This window comes from Bison bison, unplaced genomic scaffold (genome assembly GCF_000754665.1).
Source record: "Bison bison bison isolate TAMUID 2011002044 unplaced genomic scaffold, Bison_UMD1.0 scf7180017864298, whole genome shotgun sequence".
Classification (NCBI taxonomy): domain Eukaryota; kingdom Metazoa; phylum Chordata; class Mammalia; order Artiodactyla; family Bovidae; genus Bison; species Bison bison.
This window is the reverse complement of record NW_011494870.1, coordinates 230,990-245,347: the sequence shown is the minus strand read 5'-3', so window position 1 is coordinate 245,347 and position 14,358 is coordinate 230,990. Positions and strand designations below refer to the sequence as shown.

General features: G+C 44.9%; 1 protein-coding gene across 3 annotated transcripts in view; it reads left to right on the top strand.

Moving 5' to 3' along the window:
* GNA14 (guanine nucleotide binding protein (G protein), alpha 14) overlaps positions 1 to 12,238 on the top strand; it is a 202,750-nt gene extending 190,512 nt beyond the window's left edge. For all 3 annotated transcript variants that reach the window (XM_010851131.1, XM_010851132.1, XM_010851133.1), the window contains exons 3-7: positions 1,881 to 2,035; positions 4,504 to 4,632; positions 5,912 to 6,041; positions 8,431 to 8,584; positions 9,704 to 12,238. In XM_010851131.1, the coding sequence (XP_010849433.1) occupies positions 1,881 to 2,035; positions 4,504 to 4,632; positions 5,912 to 6,041; positions 8,431 to 8,584; positions 9,704 to 9,894 (759 nt within the window). In that variant the 3' untranslated portion in view covers positions 9,895 to 12,238. The remainder of the gene's footprint in view (positions 1 to 1,880; positions 2,036 to 4,503; positions 4,633 to 5,911; positions 6,042 to 8,430; positions 8,585 to 9,703) is intronic.
* The last annotated feature ends 2,120 nt before the right edge of the window (positions 12,239 to 14,358 follow it).

The following is a 14,358-nucleotide window of genomic DNA, read 5'->3' as shown; positions in this document are numbered from 1 at the left end:
AGTGACTTTTCAAGGGGTGTCAGTTCAGTTCAGTCACTCAGTTGTGTCTGACTCTTTGTGACCCCATGAATCACAGCACGCCAGGACTCCCTGTCCATCACCAACTCCTGGAGCTCACTCAACTCATGTCCATTGAGTTGGTGATGCCATCCAGCCATCTCATCCTCTGTCGTCCCCTTTTCCTCCTGCCCCCAATCCCTCCCAGCATCACAGTCTTTTCCAATGAGTCAACTCTTCGCATGAGGTGGCCAAAGTACTGGGAGTTTCAGCTTTAGCATCATTCCTTCCAAAGAAATCCCAGGGCTGATCTCCTTTAGAATGGACTGGTTGGATCTCCTTGCAGTCCAAGGGACTCTCAAGAGTCTTCTCCAACACCACAGTTCAAAAGCATCAATTCTTCAGTGCTCAGCTTTCTTCACAGTCCAACTCTCACATCCATACATGACCACTGGAAAAACCATAGCTTTGACTAGATGGACCTTTGTTGGCAAAGTAATGTCTCTGCTTTTGAATATGCTATCTAGGTTGGTCATAACTTTCCTTCCAAGGAGTAAGCGTCTTTTAATTTCATGGCTGCAGTCACCATCTGCAGTGATTTTGGAGCCCCCCCCCCCCGAAAAGAAATTTCTGACACTGTTTCCACTGTTTCCCCATCTATTTCCCATGAAGTGATGAGACCAGATCCCATGATCTTTTTTTTCTAAATGTTGAGCTTTAAGCCAATGTTTTCACTCTGCTCTTTCACTTTCATCAAGAGGCTTTTTAGCTCCTCTTCACTTTCTGCCATAAGGGTGTAGTATATACTTAAAGAGACCACAGCTGCCAAAGGATGTTTTGCTGACTCCCAGCTGCCAGTGAATTGCCCTGAAATCCAGTGAAGAGGGCAGGCTCCAACTTGCAGCCAAGGATGGGATGCTGAGTCTCTCAGGCCAAAGCAGGGTAGTGCTGTGGATGCAGGTCAATCTTACCACTTTAATTTGCTAAGGTTTGGAAAAATTTCTGGCTTCTTGCTTGCCTTCTGTTGATCAGATGAGATGATATATGCAGAGCCCTGGGTACACAGTGAGTGTAATAAGTGATAGCTGCTGTAGTAACAGTAATTAAAGCAATAATGATATTAACACTTACTGTAATAATAAAGCAATAGTACTAGAGCAGTCAGTGGCATGGGGTCAGGAGTACAGTGGGTGTGGTCCACCCAGTAGGAGAGTGTTTTATTAGTGATGCATGATAATAAAAAGCATGAGAACTCTCTGTACTTTCCTCTCAGTTTTGCTGTGAACTTAAAACTACTCTAAAAAATAAGGTCAATTAAAACATTTTTATAAAGTAAAGGAAAGAGCAGACTCATGATTAATTGCTGGGACGTGATTTTTCAATTCTCTGAAGATGATGACGCACTCCCTTCTTTCTTGCACTGGGGTGGACCTGCTTATCCTACCCTTGGTATGCCACTAACAATACTGTTGTTTTTTAATTGTTCTATGGGCTGTGCAAATATTCAAACGAGTTGCATGCTAATGAGGAAGTAATGTTGGTTGGTACAATGATGATCAATCACTCCAGTGTTTCTCCATGCACAGTTGGGTGTTGAATGCTGGTAACACTGACCCCCAGGTACTGCTGGAACCAAAGGCCACAGGTCTGGGGCTCTTTGTGGCTCTCTCCACTGAGCTAAGCAGCCACATCATCTCCACCCAGTGGAGCTGCAACTGAGTGACTTTGCTGTGAGGAGCTCTTCTGGAGGGCACCCACCACATCCTGGCACCCAGGGGACATCTTCCCTGATCCACAGACAAGGGCAAGTCTTGACCCTACGTCACCAACCGTAATGGTTTCCTTTCCTTTGCCAAATGAAAGGTTCTTTTCCCTCTGAGCAGGAAAATGCCCAGCTAATCAGAGAAGTGGAAGTAGACAAGGTGTCCACACTCTCCAGGGACCAGGTGGAGGCCATCAAGCAGCTGTGGCAGGATCCTGGAATCCAGGAGTGCTACGATCGGAGGCGGGAGTACCAACTGTCAGACTCTGCCAAATAGTGAGTACAGAGCCCCGGGCTGTGGCCACACTTCAGTGGAGATTCTTAACAGGGAGAAATGACCTACCTGCTAAAATGCAGGCAGCACGGCCTCCCTCTGCTCCTCTGTGTTTTGATGCCTCGCTTCCCACCTCCTCAATTCAGTCCCCCCAAGGAGCCCCCTAGATGGCTCTCCTTGCCCACACCTACCTTTCCTCATCTAGTTTTAAGGATCTCATCTGTCCTTTCACTGAGAGGCTAAGTCAATTGTGGGCTTTCCTTGGTGGGACTGATCTCATTTGGGGTGCTGAAGTTATATGATTTAAACCAGGACTACACCTGCTTCTGGTTTCTCCTTTCCCTTTCCATATCCCTCTGCCTTCTGGTTTCCTGACTGGCAAACAGCAGGTCCAATTGCCCTAAAATCAAGAGTTTAGACCCAACAGTGCAGTACACCCATCCGTGGCTGATCTGGTGCTGCCCTCAAGTGGACAAGATAGTCACGGACGACAGCTCAGTTTGGGAGCTCTTTGTTCATTAACTCCTTGTGAAGGAGTAATCAGTAATCTATTAGGGTAAAAAGAAATAGATAGTTCTGCATGCAGACTATCCCAAAGAGATCACAGAATTTGATTTTAAGAATTCCCCAAGACAATGCCTCTGCCCAGATCACTGGGCAAATAGCTGGATCATGGTCCTTCTTTGAAGGGGTGAGGATTCCTGCTTCTGCAGCTCAGCTCCTTCCTTCTTGCTCTGGGTCATTTCCACTCTCTGAGGGCCCTGGAATTCTTTCCCTAGGCCCATCCCCTTCCCTTTATGTGCTGCCATCACCCTCCAAAGTGGTGTGGGTAATTCACCCATCCTGACAAGCCAGGGGGCAGGAAAGGAAACCAGAATCTTACCTCCTTAATGTCACTGGCCTTCCTCTGGTGTTTGTCCCAAGCTGAGTGCTGAATGACATGAATCCAGGTTAGTACAACACAGCAGCAAAGCAGGAAAAGGAACTAAAAGAAACGCCAGTAAGTCGTTAGATCAGCACATAAGACAGCAGGGCAGAGAGGAGGGCAGATAGCCTTTGACAGCTGGGACCCCTGAGTCCTCCCTGGTCCAGCCTGTGTCACTGGCTTCCGGGAAGGCCCTGGGGAATGGCTAGGGCTCTTGATATATCAGCTTGGGAAAGACCCACTAGGCATGCTGTAGAATTCAGTTGGGCCTGACAACTGGGGCAAGTGCACGAAGTATGGAGAGTGACTGGAGTGGTGGACAGGGCTGTACAGAGAAAAGGGAACTCTCAAACCTGGCACAGGTGAGACCCCAGACACTTCCGAGGTCCAGGTCAGTGGTAATCATCTGCTCTGCTGCCACTGTCTGCTTCTTTGGAGAGGTATCTGATGTGTGTCTGCTCTGTGCCAGGCACGGAGGAAAGGGCTATAGGTACAACTCCTGCTTCCTGCCCTGAAGGAACACACGCTCTGGTGGGATGACACAGAGATTTGCTCAGTCATGCCCGACTCTTGGCGACCTCACAGACTGTGGCCCAGCAGGCTCCTCTGTCATGGATTTTCCGGGCAAGAATACTGGAGTAGGTTGCCATTTCCTTCTCCAGGGGATCTTCCCGACCCAGGGATTGAACCTGGGTCTCCCACAGTGCAGGCAGATTATTTACCATCTGAGCCACCAAGGAAGCCTGACAGGCATAAGTTAAAGCATCAGAAGTCCATGGCGATAAGCCCTGGGGCTGTGGTCACAGAAGGCTGCCCTGGTGGTTCACCTGTTCAGCCCCGGCACACCTGGTGAGCTCTGCCTGTGTGGGGGGTGCGGGAGAAGGTGGGGCCACCTCCATGTGCGGGGGCTCCAACTTATCAGCACTGTCACTGTCCAGGGCCTCAGTTATTTACTCAAAAGTGCCTTTTTTCAAAGGCCTTAACATTTAAAAAGAAGTGTCTTCTTGTTTTACCACAGAAAAAGAAACTTGTTTTAAGCCTGGGCTGTAATATATGGCCCAAAATAATCCAAGACAAGTTTGGGGTTATTTTAGGAGATGTTCAGTTTCTTAGTGTAACAAGGAACTTTTTGAGAGGACTTCCCATTGGCCTGATTTATGCTTTTATATTTTCCTTACCTCTAATTCATTGAGCAAAGTAAAGTATCCAAGCACAGCATCTACATTTTACAGTGTTCTTGGAGGAGGGCCTGTGAGAGGAGAACAGATGAAATGTCAGAGAGCCAGGTGCCATCTCTTGCCCCTGTGGCCTGGCTGGCTCCCTCCCCAGCAGAGTGCTGCAGCTGAGAACCAGGAGGGGAGACCAGAGCTGCAAACTTGAGTCTCAGCAGGCTCACCAAACTCTCCACACAGTTTTAGGAGGGCGGGATGGTTGCTTCTCAGGAAAGTCACTGATGAATCCATGAACGAGTATGGGTGGCTGGGAGCTGGGGTGACTTTCCGGGTGGGCGTTCCCCCTTCTCAGCATCTTGCTCTTTAACACCAGTTACCTGACGGACATTGACCGGATCGCCATGCCAGCATTCGTGCCCACACAGCAGGATGTGCTCCGTGTCCGAGTGCCCACCACTGGCATCATTGAGTATCCGTTTGACCTGGAAAACATCATCTTTCGGTAAGTCTGTCTCCTTGACACGGTCCATTAAGAATCTGTCTCTCCAGGCTTGGAAGTCCCCAGATGGATTCTTCAGTGTGTTATTGCTAAAAGGGCTTATGTCTCTTAGGGCAATAATGGCCTTCACCATCACAGGGTATTAGAATTGTGGTTGGTTTCAAGTTGTACAGTGGATACAAACACATCTTTCTATTCCCCTTAGAGAAGAAGACATTCCCTACTGATGTCTGGAATGCTTCTCGTGTGTAACACACACACACACAGATGTATATTTCTGTAACCCACAGATTGGCAATACTGGGGTCTTTTCCCTGAAGTTGACTATTTCTCTTCCCTTCTATTCTCAGCTCCAAGATTTATCATTGCAAATTTCAAAGCACTTTTATATCTGTTCGTTCCCTTGTTCCTCCTAATACTTGTTATACATGGTTGTCTGGAGACAGCACAAGTACAGTCCTGCCCTGTCTAGCCTGCATCTCATGCTGCTGGAGTGCTGTCAAGCTGGGGGAGCCCTCTGGTCTAGCCCTCTGGTCTGATACTCGGCATCCCTGTTGAGCATATGCCCTCTGCCTGTGTGCCCATGAATTTATCTAAACCTTTTCAGAATCAATCTCTGCTTAACCCTTCCAAAACCTCCCTCTAGACGGGCCCAGCACAGCATGCTTGAAGTGTATCCTTTGCTACCTGAGAGAGGTCCCCGGACTCATTTCTGTAAACTGCCTGAGCCCTGGAACATTCAAGCTTGTGACTGATCCTTGAGCTATGACACCCTGAACTTGTCCCAAAGACACAGATTAAGGCTTTGGGTCTCCACATCAGACAGAGGGCACCTGCAGGTCTTTCTAGGGAAGGGGTAGCATTCAGCTAACGTACAATCTCTGGATTAACTGCAGGGGCCAGGAAACAAGAGGTGGCGAGTAGTCCAGAAGCCTGCCTGCCTTTCTGCCCTTTTGTGTCTGGTATCCTGGCACTCTGGGATGGTTTGGGCACCACCCAAGTGATGCCTGAACTTCTGCTTGGACTACTGCAGCAAATCCCTGACCAGTACCCTCAAGCAGGCTCCATCTGAGTGACCTCTGCATGCATCCTCAGTAACTTCACTTACATCCTGCTGCCTCCTTTGCGAGGAAACACCCAGCGGCTCCTCATGCCTAAAGCAGTGGTGCTCAAGCATTTTAATCTGAGGATCCCTTATTCTTAACGATTATTGAGGACCCTAAAGAGTGCTGATTTCCATGTGTTTTCCCCCAGAGAGTCCTATGTTTATTCTATTGAACAGGATGGTGGATGTTGGTGGCCAGCGATCTGAAAGACGGAAATGGATTCACTGCTTTGAGAGTGTCACCTCCATTATTTTTTTGGTTGCTCTGAGTGAATATGACCAGGTCCTGGCTGAGTGTGACAATGAGGTATGCTGGGTGGGGAGTCTGGTTAGCTGTGGAAAACAAAACCTATTTCTGCAGTTTGCAAGAAGCCAGCCCACTCTGGCATGAGGCCCTATCCCTTAGGTTAAGTCGCCTCACTCCTGGAAGGGTAGCTTGTGGGCTGGCAGTCCTAGCATCACCTGGGTGCTTGTTAGGAATACACACCTTCCGAATCACTCCAGGCCAAATAAAGCAGGATCCTCAAGAAGATCCCAGGTAATCTGAGAATCACTGACCTAGAATCCTGATGGACACTGAAATTCCCAGGGGACCTTAAAGAACAACTATGTGTGGCCTGACCTTGGACATCTAGTCTTCATGAAGGGTGGAGACACTCAAAAACATGGGTCTCGGCCTTGGCTGCATAGTGGGAGGGGTTCCCCCCCCCTTCTTTAAAAACATCTTTAGGACCCTATTGTTGAGATTCTTATTTCCTGGTTTAGAGTTGGGGGTTACCTTCACTAAGCCCCCTGGGGATGCGCATATACAACCAAAGTTGAACAACACTATTTCTAATAGACTTACCTGAGACAGGCTTCCCAACCTCCATGGTGCTCTCAAGTTAGGTCCTGAGCTAAGCTGGCCAGGGGAGTGGTACCAGATGCTTGGAGCTGTCCGGGGGCAGCATCTGACCTCCACTTCCCCTGGAAGGGACTTGCTCAGCGCAGCTGCCACTGATCCACCCCAGCCAGGCATTCGGTGCCCTCTGCAGAGCTGCCATGGCACTGGCTGGGTAAATTCCATTAACTGGATCTGCCAGGAAAGTGAAGAGAACCATCCCAGCCCCTTCCTTGTGAGGTTAGGGCTATTTTCTGTGTGATAATCACCGTCTTTTCCCCTACCCTTTTGCACCAGACCTCTTGACCTTTTAGAAATACCTCTTGCCTGCAGGGAATGAAAGGAAATCAATAAAGAATTCTGTCCAGGATTAGGCAATAATTATGAACAAATTCTATCTTGTATTTCTTGAAAGCAGACTTTTCTCTGAGGAGCACACTTACATTAGCTAATTAGTGGTGGATTAGCCCATTTACTAGTGTCATTGTGCAAAGAAGAATAGAAATCTTGGCTGCCACCCAGCTCTCCCAGTGGAGAGATTTTTTTTTTTTTTTAAAGCAAAGGCATTAAGTTATCAATATGAAAAATTAGCTCTAAACTTGTCTCAGGAATTAGACCGTTTCTCAGGGAAGATTAGTCAGGTGAGCCAGGGATGAGTATCTTAGCCTGATGTGCTTAGAAATTACTTTCTAGGTATCTGGGCAAAAATGAAGTGGTTGCCACTCCAGACTTTTCTATCCTGGTTGGAGATATGTCTTGCATCCACTCACTATGGTATATAGGAATTGTTTTTTTCATATGTTGTAGTTCCTTGGAGCTCATTATTGATAAGATCATAATTAATGCTAAAGAAGCTTTAAAAACAAGTGAAACCTTACCTTTTTGGTGACAGATTCCAGAACTGATCCCTAAAAACGTACTGAGTGGGAGAATGGGCCCAGGCATTGGGAGTCATAGGAACAGAAATTTAGGGAGTGTCCCTCTGTAGCAGGAGGGCTGTGTTTCTCAGTCTAAAGGAAGGAAGGAAGGAAAGGGTTTCTTTCTTCTTAGAAATACTTGGGAGAGGGCGGAATGCTAGATTATTGTCACCAGAGAAGATTTATACATACCCTATCTACTTTCATTTAATATTTTCTTGCCAGTGTCTAATATTCAGAAATTATTACTGTCTACATAGCTTCCACTGGATTGTGCTACTGTACAGTCCAGGGAAAGCATTTACATCCTTGTGAACAGTATGCTCCCCCTAAAACGGGGACCCGATCCCTCGGAGAGTGTCGGCTGTGTTACCCGCCTGCCAAACACGGTGCAGGGCAGGCGCTCAGCAGTTAGTGCTCCTCTCCACCAGCGTCCCTGAGGGTGGTGGCCCTGCCAGAACAGCCTTCCTTCCTCTCATTGTCACTGCACTCCTGATGCCCAGTCTGGAAGCCCACACCCAGTGAAAGGGCTTCTCAGGTCTCTGGTTCTGAAGGATCCCCCGACTTGGTAATCCCAGTAGTTATACACAGAAAACTTGTGTCAATTCTGGGCTGCAACCTTCCTTTTCCAAGTTACACAAAAGCCTTTCTTATATCCTTATGTGTTGAGGGCCAGAGAATTTGCATGAGAGGAGTTCCAGAAGAGGGTGATTAATGGGAGGGTGAGGATGAGGGAAATAGAAGCAGGGACCACCTGCCACTCTCTCCCCGGCCTGAGCAACGCCAGTGACCTGGAGACGACAGCTGGGTAAGAGGACAGATGGATGGAAGCAGGCATGCTGTTCCCAAAGCATTGTTTTTCTTCCTAGTTTATCCTAAATCGCTTGTTTTTCATTTAGAACCGCATGGAAGAGAGTAAAGCCTTATTTAAAACTATCATCACCTACCCCTGGTTTCTGAACTCATCAGTGATTCTGTTCTTAAACAAGAAGGATCTTTTGGAAGAGAAAATCATGTACTCTCATCTAATTAGCTATTTTCCAGAATACACTGGTAAGTAAGTGTCCATCCTGTGGCCCTGACCTCCCTGGCACCAGTTCAGAGTTCTCAGCATAGCTTATCTGGGCCCCCTTGATCTGCCTCTGATGGACTTTCTTACCATCCCTCACTTCTGAATGGAAGCTCCAGTCAAATCAGCGTGTTTTCACCACAGCACCTCTGCACACGCCTCTCCTACTGCCTGGGGTGTACTGCCAACCCCTTGCTAATTCTGCTTTGTTCTATGAGACCCAAATCAGGCACCTCCTCCTTTGGGAGGCCTTCTGGTCCTCACTCCACCTCCTTCCACAGTAGGTGCCCCTCCTCAGGCTCCCTTGGGGGCCTGGGCTTGCCTTGCTCTCTCTGCCTTCAGCTGTCTTGTCCCAGCAGACCCTGAGGGCAGAGACTGTGCCTGACTCATCTCTGCACTTCTAGTGCCGAAATGTGGCAGCCCCTTCACCAGACAGGGTGGACACAGAAGTTATCTTTATGACCTCTCCAAGGTAGAGAGAGGGTTTAGACCCTGTCGCTAATTAATTCTGGTGCAGAAACATTACCAAGTTTGATACGGATATGTAGACAAGTGGTGTTTAAATGCTCTCCTTTTTCCTTTTATTAACCACATTGACAATATAGCATACAGCTCTCAGGCTTCACAATCAGACTTGGGAGCTTAGCTGTGTTAGGCCTCATATTCTCTCTTTTCCCTCCTCTACTTCACTTAAGAACTACCTCTTCAGGGACTTCCCTGGTGGTCCAGTAGCTAGGACTCTGCGCTCACAGTGGAGGGGGAACTAGATCCCGCATGCCGCAACTAAGACCTGGTGCAGCCAAATAAATCAGTATATTTTTAAAGAGTAATTACCTCTTCAAAAATGGTCCAAATCAGAAAATTAAAGTAGGTCACTATTTTTCAACAAATCTTCAAGTATGATTTTTAGATACCAATGGACACTTCAAATACCCTTCTGCAAGTTCATAATAAAATAATATCCCAAGTAAAAAAGTCTCTAGAAATAAGATGGCTCAAAGAAGGATTCCCAATAAAAACAAGAGTACACTGAATATGACTTCTGAGGGGGCCTGGTGGTGAGCTGGTATCTCTCTTTTTGATTCTGACTGCCCTCATGACAGGACCAAAGCAAGACGTCAAAGCTGCCAGAGATTTCATCCTGAAGCTTTATCAAGATCAGAATCCTGACAAAGAGAAGGTCATCTACTCCCACTTCACATGTGCTACAGACACAGAGAATATCCGCTTTGTGTTTGCTGCTGTGAAAGACACAATCCTACAACTGAACCTGAGGGAATTCAACCTGGTTTAAAAGCTGCTGTGCACCCCTCACCCGGGCCAGAAAACCAGATTTGTTTTATTTGCAAGTGCTCTGACATCACCCAGCTCAGCCCACTTGGTGGCGCCAAGTCCATCATGCAGCCATGGGGACAAGGATGGGTGATGGAGCTTGTAAGATGTTTGAATTCAGCAAAACTTTTTCAAAGCCTTGCTTTTATATTTCTTTTCTTAACTTTAAGCTGTAAGATTTTTGTATAATTTTTGAATTGGGTATTCTACAGAAGTCTAAAAAGCCACTGTGATTTACGGTTTGTTTTTTTTAATTGAAGTGTGTGTGCTAATAGCCATTAGAAAAATCACATAAGAGGAGCCTGTAAATTTATGGATCCTGCTTTGAGACCTCTAGTATTAGATGGGTAACCTTTTTTTAAAATTAAATATTGTAGTTGTTTTTCTCTCTTCATGCTGAAGTATTCAACATGCAACCAAAGATTTTTTTAAGAAGTTTGTTCTTCTTCGTGTTAACTTCCTAAGTCAAATTAATGATTGTATCAGTACCTCTAATTTGGTTTTGCCACAATTTGATTACTATGGGCTCACAGATAGTATTATGTTGTATTCGTGAAAAATGTGTGGTAAAAACTTACACACACACACATATATATATATATTCCAATGTAGATGACCAGGCCTTATAAACTTATGAAACGGCTAAAAGCCCAAATTGTTTAACGGATGTACTGTAACCTCTCTGATGGCTACCACAGATCTCCTGTTTGAACCATGTATGTTGCGCCTTTCTGAGGAGGCTAAGAATATACCATTTTGCCATTAGCACTGGATTATGTTTCTTTGAGCTCATGGTTGATTGATAGTTCTGCTCCTAAAAAGAAAAATGCTGTGACTGTAAAAACTCAGAAACTTCCAAATGTCCCTATAGGGGAGGAAAAATAATTTTCCTTCCACCCTTCTAGGTTCTTGGCTGAGACATCACCCCTCTAATAATAAAATAATGTAAGTCTAACACCATGTATCCTCCTGTATACATGGGAGATATCCTGGAAAACTGAGTTTAACTCTCCTAAAATGACTCAAGCCATCACCTTAAGTACTTTCTTCAGCTGAAGATGCAAGAAAGATGGAGGAGAAGGGAAGGTCACTTATGGGAGATTAATAGGTAAAGCACAATAAAAAAGGGTAAGGTTGTTGAGCTGAATTAAGAGGGGCACCTTCTACATTGATAGTTTGTCATTTAGAATCACCCTTTTAGGAACAGAGAAGGAGACACATTTAAAATGGAGAGTTTCTTAAAATAAATGTATATTTCACTTACAAAAGGGTAACTTCTACAAGATTTTCAGAGCTTTTCCTGTGTCTCTTGTTTCTTAAAAACAATCACCAAAAGCACATGAAAAGATGTTCAACATCATTAATTAGTAGAGAAATGAAAATCAGAACTACAATGAGGTATTTCTTCACACCGGTCAGATGGGCCATCATCGAAAAATCTACAAACAGTAAATGCTGGAAAGGGTGTGGAGAAAAGGGATCCCGCAAACACTGTTGGTGGGAATGTAAATTAGTGCGGCTACTATGGAGAACAGAACAGAGGGTCCTCAGAAAACTAAGAACTACCATAAGATCCAGCAATCCTACTCCTGAGCATATATCCAGAGAAAACCATAATTGGAAGATAATCTGCACCCCAATGTTCACAGCAGCACCATTCACAATAGCCAAGACACAGAAACAGCCTAAAGGTCCATCAACAGATGAATGGATGAAGAAGATGTGCACACATATACAATGGAGTATCACGCAGCCACAGGGATGAACAAACTAGCGCCACCTGCAGCAACACAGACCGACCTAGAGGTTAGCATACTGAGTGAAGTCAGAGGAGGCAGATGTATGCTGTCACTTACATGTGGAATCTAAATAAATGGTATAAATGAACTTATTTACAAAACAGAAATAGAGTCATAGATTTCTAGATGTTGGAGCAAAAGAATCTTCCAAGTTTGAGTGCTTCTGATGTCATCAGATGTTCAGGTAAACTTCCTGAGTGGCCCACAGAGCACCAGGCACAAAGATGATCTAAACATGAGCCTTTTGGGCGGTTTCTCTGAAGTTTATAGCAATCCACTTAACATTTAGTTTGCAGGACTTTGGGAAATACTTTTGTATTTGCAGAAAACAAACTTATGGTTACCAAGGAGCGGCGGACGAATTGAGAGCTTGGGATTGACACACATACACTATATATAAAATAGATAGCTAATAAGAACCTATCATATAGAACAGGGAACTCTACTCAATACTCTGTAATGACCTATATGGAAAAGAACCTAAAATAAATAAATACATTTAAAAAATCAGCTCTAAGTAATTCTTATACCAAAGAGGTGTATATTTGGGTCACATATTCTCTTCCCCTTCAGTCCTCTCTTTAAAAGTTCAGTGAAGTTTTACAGTCCAGAAGCTAAGTTGATAGACTATTAAATTTCATTGAACCAACCTCTTAGTCTTGAGAGTAGGTCACTTCAGTTGAACAGCTGTCTCATTTCAGGAGCTAGTGTTGCAGGTGGGGTCCTGAGGTTAGCCTTACATGGTGTGAGCAATTAGGTACTTATTAACAAGCACGTCTATGGAAACAAAAGAAAAACAAAAGTTAGTCGTTGGGGCAAATTATAAACTCAGCCTGAGTCCTGAAGGCCGCCGATCAGATTTCTAGATGTTGGAGCCAAAGCATCTTCCAAGTTTGAATGCCTCTGATGTCATCAGATATTCAGGTAAACTTCCTGAGTGGCCCACAGAGCACCAGGCACAAAGATGATCTAAACATGAGCCATTTGGGCTGTGTCTCTGAAATTTATATCAATCCACTTAACATTCAGTTTGTAGGACTTTGGGAAATACTTTTGTAAAAGCAAAACAATAACTTTCATAAATGACAAAAGACTTAAAAATAGTCATGATTAAAAAACCGATGAGCCTTTGTCAGTTGGCAAAGAAATACGGTTAACTTCTATGACATACATTGTAAGAAAACTGGAATTACATATGATGGTATTATTAATATATAAGGACATATCAGATTTCTTACCAGGCTTCCCAGGTGGCGCTAATGGTAAAGAATCTGCCTGCTAATGCAGGAGACATAAGAGACTTAGGTTTGATCCTTGGGTTGCAAAGATCCTCTGGAGGAGGAAATGGCACCCCACTCTAGTATCTTGCAGGGGGAATCCCATAGACAGAAGGGCCTGGCAGGCTACAGTCCATTGGGTTGCAAAGTCTTGGACTCAACTGAGCATCTAAGCACATTAGATTTCTAGGAATGTCATAACAATTTGACTTTGATTCCAAGTCAAAGAGTAGAAGAAAATTGGTAACAGTTTGAAGAGATGTAGCCAGATTATTTGAGGAAAGTAGAATAATTCAGGATCCCGTCTAATTTATAGGTAAAAAAGGAAACAGACAATTAATAGGACTAGAACCTTATACCCATAAGAGTATGTTATTTACTGAAGTATCATTTTCTGTCCACAATCACTCCCTTTTTGCCAAGAAGATTTCCATTCCAACTAAGAAGGAAATAAAAAGACTCCTATGTCCTGGAGCTTTAGGGTTTGGTGCAACTTGTCTTTGTAAAGTCTGTATAAAGCATTCAATACAGAGGCCTCTGAATGCACTCCTTGAGTGTACAATCCAACTTTGAACAACTTTTGCTTCTATCAACCCCTGAACACAGACCTCTAGCTGATCCATTTCTTGATCATCTGCATGACAACTTGGGAGAAATTCTGGTCATTTTCTTGGGGTGCAGTTGGGAGGTCCATCTATTAGGGGGCTGTCTGGCTTGTCTGATAACTGCAGTATAATTATAGATGAGAAGAATACCTTTGAACATCCAATCAAGGTCCTGTGGGACCTCCTTGGTGGTCTAGCAGTTAAGACTCTGCTCCCAATGTAGAGGGTCTGGGTTTGATCCCTGGTCAGGGAACTAGACCCCACACACCACCACAAAGATCCCACATGCAGCAACTAAGACCTGGCACAGCCAAAAAGAAAATATATTTTTTTTAAAAAAGGTCCTTGTGAGTGAGGTTGTGAATGGCCATTGACCCTAACTCTTTTCTAAATCTGGTAGGAACTTCTGAAAGTAGGCAAAAGGGGCTTTGTAACTTTATCTTGTTAAAGAGTTAAAGGTCAGGGGTTGATAGAAGCAAAAGTTGTTCAAAGTTGGATTGTACACTCAAGAAGCACATTCAGAGGCCTCTGTATTGAATGCTTTATACAGACTTTACAAAGACAAATTGCACTAAACCCTAGATTGGTGGCTCAGATGGTAAAGAATCTGTCTGCAATGTGAGAAACCTGGGTTTGATCCCTGGGTTGGGAAGATCCCCTGGAGGAGCGCATGGCAACCCACTCCAGTGTTCCTGCCCGGAGAATCCCTATGGACAGAGGTGACTGGCAGGCTACATTCCATGGG